General features: G+C 53.9%; 2 protein-coding genes across 3 annotated transcripts; both read right to left on the bottom strand.

Moving 5' to 3' along the window:
* Window positions 1-9: 9 nt before the first annotated feature.
* si:ch73-127m5.2 (uncharacterized protein LOC561202 homolog) lies at window positions 10-2,274 on the bottom strand. 2 transcript variants are annotated; one of them, XM_057031188.1, is made up of 5 exons: window positions 2,154-2,274; window positions 1,254-1,677; window positions 991-1,191; window positions 737-866; window positions 10-635 (listed from the first exon to the last, which is right to left on the bottom strand). In XM_057031188.1, exons 2-5 carry the CDS (start codon window positions 1,618-1,620, stop codon window positions 191-193), a joined length of 1,143 nt encoding a protein of 380 aa, XP_056887168.1. In that variant the 5' UTR covers window positions 1,621-1,677; window positions 2,154-2,274; the 3' UTR covers window positions 10-190. The 2 variants fall into 2 exon arrangements, with proteins under 2 accessions (XP_056887168.1, XP_056887177.1); XM_057031197.1 differs by having other exon boundaries at window positions 1,254-1,663; window positions 2,154-2,258.
* Window positions 2,275-2,866: 592 nt separating this feature from the next.
* LOC130524735 (kinesin-like protein KIF19) lies at window positions 2,867-18,256 on the bottom strand. The gene is given in 21 exon segments (XM_057031164.1): window positions 2,867-3,777; window positions 3,853-4,015; window positions 4,372-4,745; window positions 4,827-4,950; window positions 5,182-5,287; window positions 5,359-5,522; window positions 5,589-5,713; window positions 5,868-6,069; window positions 6,071-6,139; window positions 6,220-6,418; window positions 6,520-6,694; window positions 6,766-6,922; window positions 7,002-7,124; window positions 7,199-7,345; window positions 8,025-8,219; window positions 8,317-8,442; window positions 9,409-9,545; window positions 9,651-9,738; window positions 9,816-9,926; window positions 16,943-17,023; window positions 17,874-18,256. Coding segments are annotated over 21 exon segments (3,027 nt in total). The 5' UTR covers window positions 17,913-18,256; the 3' UTR covers window positions 2,867-3,655.
* Window positions 18,257-18,988: the final 732 nt, after the last annotated feature.

Here is an 18,988-nt window from a genome sequence, read left to right as displayed (position 1 = left end):
CGGCACAAGTTTTCCACCTTCAGTATTTTATTTGTTCCCGATTCCGATGCCACACCGAAGAATACACCGTAAACATGATTTTTAGGGAGCGCCGGGACATTTCCGGGGACAGGAAGCAGCTCGTTAGCTTCCCTCCTTTAAAGCTCGTTAGTATAAAATATGCCAGTAAAAACCCCCCCCAGGGCGGAGTTCAGACGCTCCCGGCGGCGCCGAGGCCGCTGGAGACGGTCTCGTATCCCAGAGACACCAGGGTCAGAACGTTACTGTCCGTGCCGGCGGGCTGGTCCACGGCGGCGCCGGCCCGCTGCACCTTCTTCCGGGCCTTGCTGCGGCCCTTCCGCCCGGAGAAGCCCTCTTCCCGCTCGCTCCCTCCTCCGAACCCTTTGCGCGACCCGTCGCCCTCGGCCGGGGGGGCTCTGCGCGGGCGCCGGCGTGCGCGCCGCATCGACAGAGCAGAATCCGCCTGATCCGAGGCCGCCGCTCCGGACAGGATCCGGATCTGCTGCTCGATCACCATGACGATCATGTCCAGAGCGGCGTCCAGCATTCCCAGCCCGAGCCCGTGCGTCACGTTGTCGAAGGAGCTGCTGTTGAGCGGGTCCTTGAAGCAGCGTCTCATGTCCTCCAGGTGGTTCCTGAAAGAGCAGACGGCCCGGTTACCCCTCAGGCGCCGACGCCCCCGGAACCTCGGGCTCCCCGGGACCCCGAACAGGCGCCGAAGCCGCCGCGTTCCTACCTGGTCTCGATAATCTTGGACCAGTGCTGGACCGTGTTTATCTCGGGGATGAGCTGCTTCGCCATGTTGCCGTAGTCGATGTAGTCGTGTCCAAAGTCCTTCATGTCATCACACAGAGCCCTGGTGTCCCCTGCACACACACACACACACACACACACACACACACACACACACGCACACACACACACACACATTTAAAGCACCGGCCGTCGTGCTCTGGAGACGCGGCGCCAGGCCCGCAGCGGTCGGGTCACCTTCGGTCAGTTTGGAGAAGGAGGAGGACACGGACGTGGTGGTGCTGGGCTTGAGGCCCAGGACGCTGAGGGAGTCCAGGAGGGTCCTCTTGCTGGCCGGGCCCCGGCTGACCCGCGTGTAGGCGGCCAGGGAGCGCAGGGACATCTTCTCCGGAGCCTGCAGCCGTCGCTTGATCTCATCGTAGGAGATGAGATGCTTCCCTGGCGGCGAGGACGAGGTTAGCGCGGAGCCGTCGTTCGAACACCAACACGCACCAACTTACGGGCTTTGGACCCCTTCATGTTGGGGTCCAGGAGCGAAGACACCTCCGCGAAGGGCATGTGATCCGTGGACCCCGAGTCCGGCGGCAGGTCCTGGTTCTGGGGCAGATTCTCCGTCTGGCTCGGTACAGAATTCTGCATCATGTGTGTCGGTAAGGGCTGCGTCCCCCCCTGGTTCTGGTCTATCTGGGCCTGGCTTTGGGGGACAATTATGGTGTTTTCCGACAGACCCTGGAGGCCCATTCCCCCCTGCGGAGAATTCCCCGCTTGGTCCGAGGACACCTGGAAAATCCCCATGACTGGTTTCACGACGGTGAAGACCATGTTTCCCTGAGCGTCCAGACCCATCACCCTGGTACCGGCGTCCATGTCCCCCTGGTGGGTCCTTCACGGTGGATGGGATGGATCACTCCTGGGAACGCCGATCTGGGAATAAAAACACAAAAAGCACTTTTAGTTAAAGCATCACTTTTGTCAGCTGGTGGAAAATCAACCGTGTTGTTAAACGTAGCTTTCAAAAGGAAACTGTATGAATAAGAGGGGGAAAATATTGTGTTAAATTGTGTGTTAATCTGGTCAGAGTTGTGGAAAGTTGTGAATTCAACTGTTCGTAAACTTTAGGTAAAACTAGTTAAAGTTGTGCTTTTAATAAAACACATTTTTATTGCGTAAATGTAGTGGAAAACGCGTTGAATTCCAGTATTAAATTCTGGTAAAGTCCGGAATGAAGGCAGATAAAGTCGTGCTAACTAACAACAACATGGCGGCCACGCGGAGGAAAAACTCGCTTTTAAGCCCTAAAATCGCGCTAAATGACAGAGATTAATGCTCCAAGCTTCTGCCGGCGGTACGAGGCAACTTTGGCCGAGCGTGAGGGCAACAAGTGACGGCGTCAGACCCACCGAATGACGGGCTGCTCCGTCCTAAAGCGCCACTGATCCTGGACCGGTCCGGGGCGACCAGAGCGACATTTTCCCTCCTTCTCCGCGGTCGCCTCGGCAGGTTGCAAATCAGCCATGTGTGCCGCAGAGAAAATCCCTCCGCCCATTGGTCAGCTTGCACATCAATCAACCGTACTAGGATTCTCATTGGACACAAAAGCTGCTTGTTGAATAAGGGGCGGGGTTTGTTGTCCAGAAGGCGGGCTTTGTATTAAACGGGAAACTAAATTCAACGCGATCGGATTTAAGTTAAATTGTACTATACTTTATAACTATACACACTGCAAGAATTTATAGTGCACTTAATGTACCAATATTTTGAATATCTTACTTTCCAGATCTGACCTTAAAAATGTTGAATTCTGACAGAATCAGGAACACTCTGTCCAGAACATTTAATTATAATGGTGTGGTGTGTCTATAGATGTTTTTAAGACAAGTTAAAACTGTTAAAGGAATAAAATCTGTAAACTTATGTTCACTTTGCGCTCTCTGAGGGAAGATGTACAGTATAACACGAGAGATGATTTTTTCCGAGCTTATTTGAGAGCATCCATCTGTGGACACGCCCCCTCTAGCGGACAGCTGCTGTATTACACACCTACAGCTTTTCTCGTTTCTGTCACGTTTCTTTCGAATGAATTGACCTGAATTCTGATGACAAAATACAGCAATTTTACACTTATGCCATCCAAATTTATTTTGGGTCCAAATTAAAAAATAAAATGTACAAAATAAATTGTAGAAAGTTGAAAATCATACCAGAAAAGGTAACAATTAAATAACTCTTAAAAATACAGCAAAACATCTGGAAAAGCAGATGTCTGTACAGACACAAACATGATAAAGGACTCTTGTGCTTTTAAGAGCAGACCCAAGGTGCAAGAGAAGATAAAATCAGCTTGGATTTGATGGACAGCTGGACTTCTTTAGGATTGCTGCAGACGTTTCAGCTCCGAACAGAAGCAGCCTTTCAGACGCCAGGTGAAAAGGACCCCAAAAGATGTTCAGACGTCTTCAATTCCAAGCACTCCAGGCATTTTAGCTTCCATGTAAACACGATCAACATCACCAGCTTTGACTGCAACATCACAAGTGCTGAAACAACATGACAGCAGGTTGCTACCTGACCATTAGCCCTCGCTTCCCCTTTGTCCAATAAAACCTCGTGTTTCAGACTCATTAGCTTTCCATTCTTTAGCTTTGACCTTCGTCTCTATGAGCCACATTCCCTCCAGCGCCGCCTTCACAGTGAGATTAAGAACCAGACGTGGTAACGACAGAAGGTCAGCGCCCATCGCTGTCCACAACAAAGCACAGAAAACAAGCGCACGGAGGCGTCGAGTGCCACTCGTAGGGCATGAAACTCTAAACATCAGCCACTGAGGGAGGGGGCGTCTGGGGGCGCTTGGCTCTCCAGCCGGAGGATCAGCTGGTGCGGCGCGTTGGTGCTCAGTGACGGCTCAGTGTCGCCGTGCACGCTGGCTGCTGTTGCCCGTGTTGTTGATGTAGAGGAGGGGCTGGGGCTGTCGCAGGTGGGACCCCCTCTTGTTCAGGTGGGCTGTTGAAGAGTCCGCGTGGAAGCCTGTGCAAAGAGGTGGCAAACAAAGGTCCGGTATTAGAGTCGGGGGAGGACACACCTGCAGGGCGGAAACATCACCTGTCGGCTGGCTGACGAGGGGCGCCCTGACTTTGGGGATGGGGGGGACGGCTCTGTACTGGTGGCGGTGCACAGGGGCCTGCCTGTTAATGTGGAGGTGGGGGTCTGAGGTGCTGTCCAGGGGACGGAACCGCTGAGCTGCGGCCGTCTTGCTTTGAGGAAGCTGCGAGAGAGAAAAGGAAGAAAATCCAATGATTCAAATACTGAGGAACCTCTGCTTACGGAATTATTGGTTCCGGAACCTGAAAATTACGTAAGTAGAGACGCGTTTTCCATGTAAATGCCCTAATCCGTTCCAAGCGGCGTTCCAAAACATGTAACAAATACATGTTACAATTAGATTACCGCTCAATAAATGTAGGAATTCAGGCTTCTCCAGGAACAAAATCAACATTATTACAGGCTAATCTTACGTTAGCGTCACTACTAGCAACGAACGTTAACACTTGTGGCAACACCGCCACCTAATGGACAAACATACGAACACCCACAACAAATAAAAGTGAAACAGAAACTTACTGCCTGACCCGTGACTTCAAAAGAGCGTGAGCGCCTCTTCTTGCGGCGAGTCTCAAAGTCGTTTTCGCGGGGCGTCTGGTTCTTGGTGGTGACCTGGCGCTGGTGTGGGCGTGTCCAGGTGGCCTGCAGGTTGGGCCCCTCCCCGGTGCTGCTGGACAGGTTGTCGTCGGAGGTGGCGTGTCTGAGCTCGGGGCGCTGCACGGGCAAACCTCTGCGTGGCGCCTCCGTCAGGGAGAGGGTGCTCTTCTGCTTCTTGGGGTCCAGCGGGGAAGGGGGCGGGGCTAGCCGCAGAGCCTCCACCTCCAGGGCTTTGGAACGCCGACGGGCTGCTTTGACCACGATGTTCTGGACCCCCTTCGAGATCTGCCGTCGCTCTGTGGGGGCACAGTTTTACCTTCCTTTCTTCTTCTACTAAAACAGGCGCCGGTCGCTGCTGACGGACGGACGGATCTCACCTGTTCGGGACAGGAGGACGTCGGCTCCCGCCTCGCTGCTCTCGGGCGAGGAGTCCAGGTGGCTGCTGACGCTGTGGCTCAGGTGAGCGCAGGTGACGGAGGCATCGGGGAGCAGCGGCTGCAGCTGCAAACATCAGGCGCACAACGTCAGGCCCTCGCTTTGGTTCAAGGTCGCGTTGAAAGGTGTTTTTAATGGTGTGGAGGACCCGTTTTGGACCCGTGACTCTTCTACTCAGACGAGGAGCTCAGACTCGAGAGTTCTCGTCCGTCTCCGTTGCTTCACAACCCACAGAGGACAAACGTTGACCATAGCAACCACGCTGTGGGCGTGGCCTCCAGGGGTGTGAAACCTCACCTCTCTGCTGCCCTTTCCATTGATGTGGATGGGAGGTGGCGTCACCACGGTGCGGTTTCTCATCTGCCTGGCGTGAGGACTGTTCTTAAAGACCCTGTTGTTGTCTCTGAGGCGTGGGGAGAGAAGAGGACTTTAATACGGACGTGTGGTGAGGACGGAGTCTCAATGTGCACTTACAGCTCAGGCTCGGGGAGAATGGGGGGCAGAGTGTGTCGGCGGGCTTTGATCTGAGCCCGTCTGTTGTCAGAGGACGCGTTTCGCACGCTCTCCTGATCCGAGTCCACCTCCTGCACGTTGTCCCGGCCGTGACCGTGCAGGGAGATCTTGGGGAGGGAGCCGTCCTGGACAGAGCACCGGGGAGGTGAGGACGACAGGATTCGCCGCCGAGGAGGTGCGCTCAACTATACCTGGACGGTTTGTCTGCTGGTCACTTTATCCAGGGCCACGGCTCGTTCCAGCTTCCTTTCGTCCAGCTCCCTCATGTAGACGTCGTACAACTCCTGCAGGCGCGGGGGGACTAAGAGTCTGTGATCTGCAACACAGACCAGAACATGGAATTAGTGGAATAAGCTCCGATCCCAGAGGAAGACTCCCGGCACCACCACAACCGTACGCAGGTGTACTCCGGGTCTGCCAGCAGGGGGCGCGTGTGTCTCTGGAAGACGTGGAGGCCAGCAGGGACTCACCGTCCATGAACTGCCTCTGCTGCTGGATGATCTCGTCGCACAGGTGTCGGTGCTGCTCGAAGCGCTGCACCACGAGGTTCTTCTGCCGGATGACGCTGTCCCTCAGCAGCGCGTGCGACTGCATCTCCGTGTTCTCCATCTCCAGCTCGTGGACCTTGCAGAGCAGACCCAGGACCTCGCGCTGCTCGTCGGAGCTCCCCGCCGGCCTGCAGCAGCTCCTCCAGGCGCCGGGCCTGATCCCGCAGCTCCAAGAACCTGCGCTCCAGCAGCACCTGTGGGGGGGGGGGGACGGTGGAATGAAGGCTGGAAGGAAAGAACCTTTTCCAGCTTTACTACGAACGCTGATCAACACCTTCTGCCTCTGAAGTTTCTTCTGTTCCGCCGTGAGCGTGACCAGAGCTTCCCGGGCCAGCCTCACTTCCTGGGACTCGTTGCTGTCTGGAGGAGACTCTGGGGAATCAGAGTCCTTCTCGCTTTCATCCTTCTTCAGACTCTCCTTCTTCCGCTCCGCCTGCCACTTCCTCCTGTGCTTACTCTGCTCCTGCTCCCAGCTGGGTTGGAAACACGGCAACAGATCAGAACAGGAGCATTCCTGGCTTCTACCTTCCATCTTGGTTCTGAGATTTCTACATTTGAAATGAAATGAACTGACTCTGCGATGGTCAGCAGGTGTTTGGAGGTGTCGATCTGGATCTCCATGCTGCTGTTCTCCAGCTCCAGGAGGCTCCTCCTGATCACCATCTGCTGGCGGAAGGCGTCCAGGAGCTGCTCCCTCAGCTGATCCGTCTCTGCTCGGCTCTGCTGGCTGGAGTGGGCCTGGACCTCCGCTGGAAAGAGCAGGAGCCGAGTGAGATAACGCTTCGCTTCACTCTCTGAACTCCTGAAGGCCAAACTTCACCCTGGACGTGGCGGATGTCAGCCCGCTCCGAGGTGAGCTGGCGGCTCGACTGATCTGCGATCTTCTTCTTGAGCCGCTGGACTTCGCAGCGCAGGTCTGAGATGATGTTGGTGTACTGAGCGATGTGATACGACACGTTCACCAGGTTCTTCTTCACCTGGTGCGGAAAGAACAGAGTTGTTGCTCTTTGCTGTCATATTTCCGGCACAGACCCGGAACGCGCTTCACCGCCATACCCGTGTTCGGATGTTTTTGGCACGGTCGGCGTACGTCAGCGTGTTCCGAGACTCCTCGAAGGCGACGGAAGCGGGACTGATGTGAGCGATCATGACCGTCCTGCTGTTGCCGCCCAGGGAGTCCTGTCAGCCCAAAACGTTCCATAATTAGGAGGAGCTGAAGGACCCGGAGCCACGTGAGGGATCCGATACCATACCTTCAGCAGACGGGTCAGCTTGCTGTCTCTGTAGTTGACGTACTTGGCGCCGTTTTTGTCACTCAGAGCGTTGATGCAGTTGCCCAGCGCCAGGAGGGAGCGGTTAATGTGGGCCCCCTCCTTCAACCGCTGCCCTCTGTTCTGAGTCTGACAGAACAAGAGTGCAATTACAGCACATGAGGGTAGATTTATGATGCAAATCAATTAAAAACACTCGCATAAACTGTCTGAATAAATCGATGAATGATATGTTATTGGAGAAAAGTGAATCCCATCCTGTTTAATTTCCACTGTCGTCCAGAAGGGGGCGCCATCTTGCAGGATGACTCCACTAAATAGACTTTTAAGCAAGCACCTGCTCTAAAGAGGCAGACAGCTTGTTCCCTGTGGCCTCATTCTACAAACAAGTCCCTCTCCCGCTCAGCTCAGTAACTAACGGAGGCCTCGTGTCCTTTCTAACAACAGAATGGCTGCGAGCCTCTTCAGAAGGTCAGTACGTGCACGTGATGTTTGCACGATGTGCACAGGGCCACGTTGAGAGTGGCGACCATGACGAAACCATTTATCTGATCCTAATTACATTTGCGTCATAAGCTGCAACATGTTTTTATGGATAAAGTATTCATTAGCATTTAAGCATATTTTACTTACAGGAAGTGACTTTAAATGTATTAAAATCAAGACATCTGAAGGTCAAAATCAGCCAAGTTTCCCTCCTAAAATGACCTTGAGAATGACCAGAATAACGTCTAAATGTGCCCTGAGCATCAAACGTGGAGAGTAATAACCCCTAGCCTTTTACTCAGCCCCTGATGACACCACGCACCTGGGCCGCACGCTCAGAACCCGCCAGGTCGATCATGAAGAGGCGTGCGAAGCGGACCTCCTGCAGGACGTCGCGGCAGCGGCTCTGCTGCCTGACGGCCACCTGCAGCACGGCGTGGGAGCGCGACGACGTCCGGTTGGCGGCCGTGGGCTCCTGCGTGCGCTGCTTGTTGCCCTTCACCAGCAGCTCCATGATCTGAAACGGACAGACGGAGGGACGGTCGCTCCTCAGACGTGCTCCGCTCAAGATTCCGGAACGGCGTCGCTAACGCTGCGGCGTGACTGGGACCAACCTCTTGTGCGTTAATGGTGGACACTTCTGTGATGCCGGCGACTTGAATCACTCCTTTAGAGTCTTCCCTCAGGTCCAAGAAGCCCGAGGACGGGTTCAGCAGGTCGCGGATCATCTCGTTGTAAATCTAAAAGACACAAAAACAGGGTTGTTAGCGGCCGGCGTTGACACGCTTCCGTGTTGTGGGTTATCTGAGCCTGGGGTGATTTCTCCGGACCGACGTCAGGAGCAGCTAAAGCCTCACTGAAGGTCAGCCCAGAGAAGAGCAGGAAAGAAAGCGGGTGCCCAGGGCCGCCGGAGCTCCAGGTCCTATTGTTCCTGCCGTCACCTCCGACTGGCAGCATTCATCGCCTCTGAAAGGCGGATGTTCGTCTCGTTATTCAGGGTGAAATTCAAGGCCAGAGGCACAGAATCGGCTTCTCACGGTCGTCTCCTTATTCACTTATTCCTGATCGCAGGTTTTACAGCCGCGCTGAACCCCACGCATCGGGCACAAAAGACAGCAAAACAGCACGTTATTACTCATATCAGATGGACGAGACAGGAAGTGGCCGTTTGCCTTTAAATGGGCGCCGGCTGAGGGAGCAGATGTGTAAACAGGCAATAAAAATGGCATTTAGCCTCTGGCCCTGTGGCAGGTGCAGCAGATTGTTCCCTGGAAACAGCAAACACATACATCACATGCAGATTCATGCCCAGAGTTCAGTACAGGTCAGAGTACATCCAGGCTCCTTTCAATAGGGCTGCCCCCCCCACTCCCCTCCGCCCACAGGCCCAATAAAGTGCGATTCCTCAATAGGGTTGTCAATCCAAGAATAATGCCAGTGCTCAACGCTGACAGCACAACAGCTAATTTCAGAGCTTTATGCAGCGTCTGGGCAGGACAAATGTGTGTGCTGCTCTCAGGGGCCTTTCAGAGGACATGAGCACCACGCTGCCACTTTCATATGAGAAACCTCCCTTTTGCTCAGGTTCTAAGCCACTCAAGAAGAAACAGGCTGGAGGCTCGGAGTCTTCGTGCTCCCTCATCAGCTTCCATCACAACACAATATGACAACAATGTGGACAAAGTGTGGTGGGACCGGTGACCGACCTCCAGGTAGGACATGGAGACACTGTAGAGCATGTCGTCGCTGGTCTCCTCGATGGCACGGAACAGGTCGTTCAGAGTTCGCACGTAGATGCCCGGTTCCTTGTCCGTCCCCAACATTGTGTACGTCTTCCCACAACCTGCAAGCGCACAATTCAACACAGGCGGAACAGAATCAGGCTGTTGTGCAGCGTGTCGTCACAGGTCTGAGGGTCCTGGGTGAGGAGTCACTCCCATCTACACACCTGTGGGGCCGTAGGCGAAGACGGTGGCATTGTAGCCCGATATGAGGCCCTCGATCAGCCCTTTGGTGGTTGCCCTGTACACCTCCGCCTGCACACAGACAATAACACACTGATGAAGAGAAACGAACCAGGGGTTTCTGATCCGAACCGTTCCTCCCCACTGACCTGACTGGCCAAATAGTCGAACGCCACGTCAAACATGTAGGTCTTCTCCCTGGAGCGGTTGGCACGCAGGATGTCGTCCGGGTCCTCCAGGGGGTCCATGAGAATCACCATCTGATGGCAGACACAGCAGCAAGGACGGAGTTTAGATTATTCTTGAGAGCCATTATTAAACGCCGGCCCCGTTCCAGCTTTATGAGACAAGAAACTGTCACATTAGGATGGATTAAGTTGTCAGTCAGCACTAATTCGTTTAGCTTTTCAATAGCAACATTAGAAATGCTAATTAGGCTGAAGTGTGACAGTCACGCACGTCCACGTGTGCACGCCACATATGGTTAGAGGGGAGGATGCTGCTGTCAGACGAAGTCATGTGACGCAGCGCTCCAAAAGAAAAATGGAGGCTTTTCAACAGAAACACAACAAGAGCACAAAGCTGTTGACGACCCAGTGAGTCAGAGCGGCTGCAGCCAGCCCGGCGGCCTCTTCCAGCCCTGTGGGCGTCTGCTGCCATGCACTTGGCAGCGTCCTCATAACAGAGACAGCAACGATGCCCAGAAGCCCCTGGAGGGGGCTTCAAATCCGCGTCCTCGGGCCGCGTTGGGCCGCGGGGCCGGGAGTCCTCGGGCCTGAGACTCTGGAGCACCCACCTTGTTTGATGACTGGGCCACTTACTTTGAAGCCTCTCGATTGAAATTCAAGAGGTGATGAGGAGGGAGGATGGGGGGAGAGTGTGTGTGTGTGTGTGGGGGGGGGGGGGCAGACATCAACACCGGTACTTGTTGTCCTCCACATTTCCTCTTTACTTCTTCCCCCTAACTGATCAGTTAAAGTCACTGACACGGACACAGTGTCTTCTGTTCAGACCAGGACCTGAGGACCTGAGGACCTGAGGACCTGAGGACCTGGGGGCTGACCTGAGGACCTGATGGCTGACCTGAGGAACTGAGGGCTGACCTGAGGACCTGGGGGCCGACCTGAGGACCTGATGGCCGACCTGAGGACCTGAGGACCTGGGGGCTGACCTGAGGACCTGAGGAACTGAGGACCTGGGGGTCGACCAGAGGACCTGAGGACCTGGGGGCCTGAACTGGAACTTCTTTTATTTCTAATCCTTGTTTTATTGTCAGAACTGTGGGTAGCAGCTGCTGACTGGACACGATCTGCCTGTGCGTGAAGGCTACGTGCTACTCCATGCATAGATAGTGATAGTGCACGTGGAAAGAGCTGACGTGCACGCCTCAACGCTCCACCAACCTGCCTGAAAAGCAGGTGCTGAATTGTGTGTGCATCCATGCACAGTGGTGCGTGTGCTCATGGGACCACATTAAAGGCCAAAGGTGTTGATAACACCTCTCCTTCATCTGACATCTGTCCTCCAGTTACACCTCCGTCTGCCCCAGCTCCATCCCATAATGTCTGAGCACAGCAGCTGCTGCCTGGGTGAATTCTATACAGTCTTGCTGCAGCAGATTGAATGTCTGGACACGCTGGAAGCATCTGAGAGGCATCAGAGTGCACGAAGGTGCTCTGATGGGCAGGACTGAGCACGCTCCAGACTAAAGCGCCCCCGTCGGGAGGAGCGCTGCTCTCGAGTGCGGCATCACGTTATCCAAGAGCACCGTGACCTTTGACCTGTCAAACCCACGGGGTCCAAGCGGACGAGTGTCGTGTCTTTCTGAGAACTCACACATCGAAGGTCGTAGCGAGCTTCACCTCCAACATCTAAATCAGCACCTCCTGGAGCCTGCAGGACCCCCACCATGACAATAAAACCTCTCCTCCTCCTCCTCCGTCTCACCTCTGACAAACGTGTCCTCAGATGTACCCTAACATGTCCACCATGACCTTCAGAAGGGGACTCTGTGATCACCAAGCCTGGGGCAGGTCGGCTCAGACTTTCACCAGCAGGCTCACCTGAGGACCTGAGGACCTGAGGACCTGGGGGCTGGCCTGAGGGCCAACCTGAGGACCGGCCTGAGGACCTGAGGACAGAGGCCCCAAAAAACCACAAACTCCTTCATACATAATAACAATAAATCCATTTTTGTGACATCGTCCTTCTGCTGCAGCCGCGGAGACACGCGAACACGAGGCGGCTGGACCACGAGGACCACGAGGACCACGAGGACTGAATGTCCCAGGACGCCATCAGCGGGGGTGATTCTAATGATGCTAACCCTGTGTTAGCACACACCAGCAGCCACGGGAACAACAACTCAAACAAAGAGCCCTGAAATATTCATGCGCTGGCAGAGATCAGCCAAAGTCAAACAGCAGCTTGCTGGTGCACCGCCCTGACCCCGGCCCGGGCGCCGTGTTCTCTGATCAACGAGTCGTGAGGATCCATTAGACCCAGCGTGGATCCATAATTCAACACCTGGACGTGTTGGCGGCTCAAACGCCGCCGCCTGGCGTCAGACAGCAGGAGTCAGCCTGGCAAAGGTCCGGAGCTTCGTCTTCATGGCTCGGAGCCGTCATCAGACCCAACGCTTGTCTTCATTTAGCAGGTCCAACCAAGCCATCAGGAGGGTGGCGTCCTCCCTCAGCGGCTCACCTCTGCAGACGCTCGCGTCTCCACGCGACATTCCTCGTTGCCATGGGGGCCAGTTAGACGAACCCTTGTTGTTGTGTTGCTCATATTTTTGGTACGACAACAGCAACCATACGATGGGACTCTTGTCCTTCCTGTGGACATCGTCACCTTATCTTTAGGTTGCACGGGGACGGAGCCTTTTGACAGGTTACCGTGACGACCTTTGAGAGTCAACCGGGACGGTCGCAGCTGGTTATGGGATGGAAAACCTCCGAGCTGCCCTCTCTGCACCCCGACAATGGCCTTGGATATCAGGTTCCAGGGCCCCAGTGGCTGGAGCAGCGTGTTGCATCACAGGGTACGTGACACAGGTGAGACAGGTGAGACAGGTGAGACAGGTGAGACGGGTGAGACGGGTGAGACGGGTGAGACGGGTGAGACAGGTGAGACAGGTGAGACAGGTGAGACGGGTGAGACGGGTGAGACAGGTGAGACGGGTGAGACAGGTGAGACAGGTGATGCAGGTGAGACAGGTGACACAGGTGAGACGGGTGAGACGGGTGAGACAGGTGAGACAGGTGAGACAGGTGATGCAGGTGAGACAGGTGAGACAGGTGACACAGGTGATACGGGTGAGACGGGTGAGACAGGTGATGCAGGTGACACAGGTGAGACAGGTGAGACAGGTGAGACAGGTGAGACGGGTGAGACGGGTGAGACAGGTGACACAGGTGACACAGGGTGCCTGAGAGAAAGTTCTGCTGCAGTTCATTCCAGATCACAACAGTCAGACACACGTGATGAATCCAGTTTGTCTTTTATCCCTCCTGCCTTTGATCTTTATCGCAGCCTTCAACGGGAATTTTAACTTTGCCGTATTATTTCCAATAATTCCCACTGAGCTCAGAAATGTCTTTTATGCCAGTGTGAGATTATAAAGGTCAAGCCTTTAAGTTAGATTAAGCAGCTAAGCGAACCTGAATGTCTGGCTGCAGGACGGGAACAAAGGATCAAAGAAAAACGGTCTTTTTCCAGGTGTGACAATAAAACGTGGTTCATCCTTCACCTGCATTTAGAGGGAACAAACCTGCCACTGTCACTAAAGGACACACGGGCCCTCAGAGGAAGCAACAACTCGGCACGATCGGGAGTTTTCCATGTTTGCTAAAGGTCAGAGGTCACCTGGAGGCCAGAGCCCATCGGTGATAACACCGATTAGCATTAACCCTGACAACAACACACAGGCAAACACGAGAAGAATGAAGCAACACGGCTCTGTGGGGGTCTGGGGGTCTCTGCTTAGAATGTCCAGATGGGGTCAAGACCAGCAGCTCTGACCACCAGGACCACCAAGACCACCAGGACCACCAAGACCACCAAGACCACCATGTCCACCATGTCCACCAGGACCACCAAGACCACCATGTTGGCACAACATCGGCTCGTTAGCAGGCGGCCCTCGTTGGAGCTTCAAGCCAGACGAGCACAGCTGCTGAACTATAGTTCTTCGTCATCCTCCTGACATTGAGGTGTTTTGATGGCAGCTCTGCTAATCATGTTCAGTCTGCAAAGGTACTGGGCCCAAAGATGCTGTTAAAATGGCAGCAACACCTTCAAAATACTTGGTTTTGTCCAACCAACAATCGCCCACCAAGAACACCGATAATTACACAGCGTCCTTTGTCACCGCCATAATGGGGGGGCTGGGGGGGGGGGTTACCAAGAAATCATGAAAGAGCTCTGAGAAGGAGGCAGCAGGACTCTAGTGTTGCACACATTTAGAACAATGTCAAGTCCCCCCCCCACGGTTAACGACATCAGTTATATACAACAGGCTGTTTTCAAGTACGAGTCGATTCTCTCCTTCAGATGTGTGTGTGTGTGTGTGTGTGTGTGGGGGGGGGGGGGGGGGGGGGGGGGGGCTTCTGTGGGGAGTGAAAGAGCAGCTGATTTTGGGGTTTTTTAGCGTTTGTGTTTCCAATCACCATTGTGCTCGTTAGGTCGGTCTATTTACTGTCTGACAGGGAAGCCACATCCAGATGACCTTTTCTGTGCTGTCGGGGGGGTCGAACCTGACTGGGATCCCTGACTGGGATCCCTGACTGGGATCCCTGATTGGGATCGAGCTTGGAGGGGTGACAGGTATCCCTCCACCCTCCACCCGCCACCAAGCAAACAACAGCATGTTGTGAGTGAAGAGCTGCAGCAACAGAAGGGCCCTCAGAGATCTGCTCCCTCTGCTTCCCTGAAACCTGACTGACACACAAACAAACACACACACACGCGCACACACACGCACACGCACACACGCACACACACACACACACACACACTCTTGGCTCATTCCCAGTGTTTGTCTGCCTGTTTCATATGCTCAGGAAAGTGGTTAATCTTTCCTTCCTGCCAGCAGCCTGTTAATGGCGCTCGTGTCGTCGGGGGGGGGGGGACGTTGTCCTCTTGATTGGTTAAATGGGAGAAGAGCATCTTAATGCTGGTGTAAATGGGGACACATTAGTCCCACCTTTAATCAGGACAGAACACCGTGTGATGATGTCACATCTGCCGCCTCCTTTGTTCCGGTTGTTCTCAAAACAGGATGAGGGACGAATTCTAATCCTTCAGGTTCTCGGCTGTAATCCCGGAGGTTCGAGTGGGGGACGGAGCGTGGGTTAATAAAGGGTCGCTCCAGAGCCCCGTCTCCTTCAGGGGCTTTTACCCACACTTAAGACGCCAAGAGCAGGAGTGGAGCGGCGAGGAGGGTGTGGAGAGGGATCAGGGCGGCTCAGACGAACACAGAAGCCACCTCTTATGTCACTGCTGCTACCAGAGACAGGAGGGAGGCTCAGGAGGATCACAGAGAGTCACCTGGGGAGTCAGAGACCCGTCATCTCAGCCTCCGTCTGCTGGCCGCTCCCCGTTTCCTTTACCCTCCCTTCCTGCCCCCATCTGCCCCCGAGCTCGCCTGCATGTGGGCGTGTTTACCTGGAAGGGCAGAACTCCTGAGACGAGCTTATTCTGACCCCAGAGAGACGCCGTGACTCAGGAAAGACTGGCAAGTCGTCGCCCGGAACTAATTAGTCAGGAACAAATGAGCGATATCTCCCCAAACATGAGCCCTTGTCATCACATGATTCATTTAAAGGGACGACGGAGGCGGAGGAAACAAAGGTTTTATTCTGAGGGGACGGCAGGGCTGAAAGCCTGCAAGAATAAACCCAACACGGAATAACCACAACCTTGTCAAGCGTCTCCATGGAGACAAGGCTTCGCCATAAAACACTGCTGCCTGTGTGCAGCCGACGGCCCGAAACACGCCCAACAAGTTTGGAGAGCCGGGTCGGACGTGGAGACTCTCACCCGTCCAGTTAATAACGACCGGATTCTCCGATGCTACCGCCTGACTACGACGGTTCTCTCTCTCCCGCCACCCTCCACTCTGCAAAGAAATAGTTCCTCCAGACGTCTCAGTTGAGCCCGACCCAGACGAGGACAACACGGGCCCATTGATGGAAACGGGGGAGCGGCGCCGTGAGCTCTGTGGAAGGGTGAAGCCAGGTGGCGGGGGGTTTAACCTGGGCTAAGACCTGCCACCGGCTTAGAGCCGCCACACAAACCAGACGCGGGAAATCGGACTTATTTGGCCAAGTCCGTGGCCGCTCATGCTAATCTGTCTAAGCGCTACGTGCGGCCATATGCTCAGCTTGTCCGCGTCCGTCCACGCCTGCGTGTTCTGGATTTGTGGACCCGTTTTGGCGGCCTGGGATATTCCAACAGATCAGTGCCGACCTTCGCCTCCAGGGCGGCGTCGCCGTGACCTTCCCCTCGCTAACGCTAACTCTCTGTCTCAATAACAAGTGTGTTTTCCTACGCTGAGCCCTGCTAATCCTTTGTTGTGAAGCACCTGGTGAACCTGATATGACCCCGCAGGGATCACATAACGTGCACGTCGGGTTTCTGATTCCCCCGCTGAGAGAGTGCAGCAGGATTCTGGAGCAGAACCCGCGGGCCTCCGATAAAGACCCGCGAGCCGGTTGGGATGGAGACAGTAACAGAGCGGCGATGTGGGGGCTGCGTCAGCACTGGATCCACCCGCCTGCTGCTAATCCCCCGCGTCCAAGCCCATCTTAATGATGTCATCATCGGCAGAAGTGCTGATGTTCGGCTTTGAGGCCCGGCTTAATTCAATTACTAACCAACTGGGGGCTGGGGGGGGCGGCGGGGGGGGGCACCGGGGCTCAACTGGGGCTGCAGAGACGTCCCACGTGTGGTGGGAGGAGGAGCAGCCTCCCGCCCAGCAGGTCCGGGTCACCACCCGTTAGCACGCCGTCCCGTTTCTGCCTCTGTCCCATCGAAGCCCACGCCGGGAGGAGACGCCCTCTTTATCGCCCCGTAATCGACGTAGCTCGCCCCCCCGTCGCCGTGGTGATGAGTGATGTTTTTAACGGTGGGAAGGCTAAAAAACTCTCCTGACATGTTTGTTTCTAATGGGCTCTGAGGTCACGGTGGCACTTTATCTGTGCAGTCACATGACAGGCAGGAAGACGACCCAACACACACACACACACACACACACACACACACGGAGTCACCTCACCTGCTCGTCCAGTCTGTGGGCCGCGATGGTCGCCCCCTCCTCCTGCTCGGCATCGCTGACGGGCCGGATCCTCAGCGCAACCTGACGCACAAACAGCAAATTGATTGATTGATTCCCAATTTCCTGCAGCCGTGAGTCAGAAGATGAGCTCAGCTGAGGCCATAACCGTGTTTTTATTTGGGGAACGTGACCGTTCAGACGCACGTGACATCGAATAAGAAAGGACACGGGCATGTTGGCGGCTAACGCGCCCCCTCCCAGCGCCGTGGTTCCAGAACCGACTTGGACCGCGAGGAGCGCCTTCCCGCTTCCTCTCCCAACCACTTCGGTCCAGACTGATTCAGCCAAAACTTCGGGAAGGAAATTAGAATCCTCATTATCATCAGTCACCTGCAGCGTTCAGAGGCTCAATTAGACTCAGATCAGGGGCAGCTTTTAACGGGAGGGGGGTATTTCCACAGGGAGCGTCGGAACCGGGGGTAAATGGGCAGAAAGGTGGCCTCCTCTTGGCTTCTGTGTAATATTCTAAAGATGCTCCTCTGAGGACGAGAGGGAGAAAGTCCAGCAACTAAAGGAGCTGCTTTAATAATTAAGGTGTGAACCTGGAAGGGATGAGGCCTGGAAGACACGTAGAGGAACAGAACCGGAACCACCCGGCTTATTTTAGTAGGAATTCATCTCTATCCAACAGGAGAAACGTGTCAGGAGGGTTCTGATCGTCAAGAAGGAGCTGATTAAACTGTCGTAATCAGTGATCCATGATCTCAAATGGATGATAAAAAAAGAATTATTATTATTATTATTATTATTATTATTATTATTATTATTATTATTATTAAGAATGAAGGTTCTGTTTCCCAGTCGGAACCGGCGCGGCACATTCATGGGTTCGATGTCTGGTCCATTAATTCTCGATTTAAAGGACACTTACAGTTAGTTGCTGGTCTTTGGACTCTCCGATGTCCTTCATGGTCACTTTTGTTCCGAGCGAAGCGGGTCAGCAGAGGGGACACTGGACCCTCCTCCGGACCGCCGGTACCGACATGTTCCCCCGAACCAGAGCCCACCTGCAGATTCACGCTCCGAACAACTAATGGCGTCCAGAAGCGACTGATTCGGTCCGGAAAACGGCGGTTCTGCCGGTTCGTGAGTCGCTCAAAAGTGCGTCGACATCTAACAGGTTAAAACCCAACAAAGAAGAAGAGCAGAAAGAAAAGACAGGTGGGAGAGAGTCCACCTGCGCCTTCTCTCTCTCTCTCTGCGTGCGTGTGCGCGCGTTGTCCCTGGAGACGCGCACGGATCCGCGGTTACGAGCGCGATCAAGCTAGCGGCATTAAAACAGTTGCGGCTACTTCCGACGCACTTCCGCGTTTCTCTTCGTTGACATTTTGTTGCTTTTAAATTCTCAACTTTTAAAACAACCCCAGGAAAAAAAAGCAGCCTCTTCCTATGTGTGTATCAATAAATGGTCATGATATTCACTCCACGAATAAAAACACATTTGCTCATGGAATTGATTTAATGAATAAAAGTGGCAAATGTCAAGTTATTGCTCGTTTTATTCAGGCACTATCTAGGGAGACCTCTGCTGGCAGGACTCAACATTACCACTGTTTACAGTAAATTCCCTCCTGGCTTGGCACTTTTATTATTATATTATTATATCGAGCTACCTAACAAAATCTTTTCATCTGGATTTTGAAACTATAAGTTAAGGCAAATTTTTAAAAATACACTTTAGCATCCCACCAAACCATATAAGCTATTAAGCTATTGCTGCTTAAATACTGGGTGGTTTAATACACCTGCTTAACTACTTCTGCTTTTTCAATAAAATGAACTAAATAATTACCCGTTTTGCAATCATAAAGTCATTTTTGTGTTACCAGAACACTGTCTTATGTGTCATAAATAAACAAAGGTATTTAATGTGACCGATATTGTAACTACATTCACGTAAACAGCTGTGTTCATGGCTGGCATTTGAATTCACACAGACTTGGATGTGCAAGGGTTTCAGAGGGTTAGAGGGATTTTAGAAAGGGA

This window comes from Takifugu flavidus, chromosome 1 (genome assembly GCF_003711565.1).
Source record: "Takifugu flavidus isolate HTHZ2018 chromosome 1, ASM371156v2, whole genome shotgun sequence".
NCBI classification, from domain to species: Eukaryota; Metazoa; Chordata; class Actinopteri; order Tetraodontiformes; family Tetraodontidae; genus Takifugu; species Takifugu flavidus.
This window is presented reverse-complemented; position numbering and strand designations above follow the sequence as displayed.

Excerpts from the sequence above, each read along its gene's own strand:
- si:ch73-127m5.2 (XM_057031188.1), bottom strand. The coding sequence starts at position 1,620 with ATGGACGCCGGTACCAGGGTGATGGGTCTGGACGCTCAGGGAAACATG. Across the intron at positions 867-990 it reads CTTCTCCAAACTGACCGAAG|GGGACACCAGGGCTCTGTGT; the intron begins GTGACCCGACCG and ends GTGTGTGTGCAG. Across the intron at positions 636-736 it reads TCCAAGATTATCGAGACCAG|GAACCACCTGGAGGACATGA; the intron begins GTAGGAACGCGG and ends CTGCTCTTTCAG.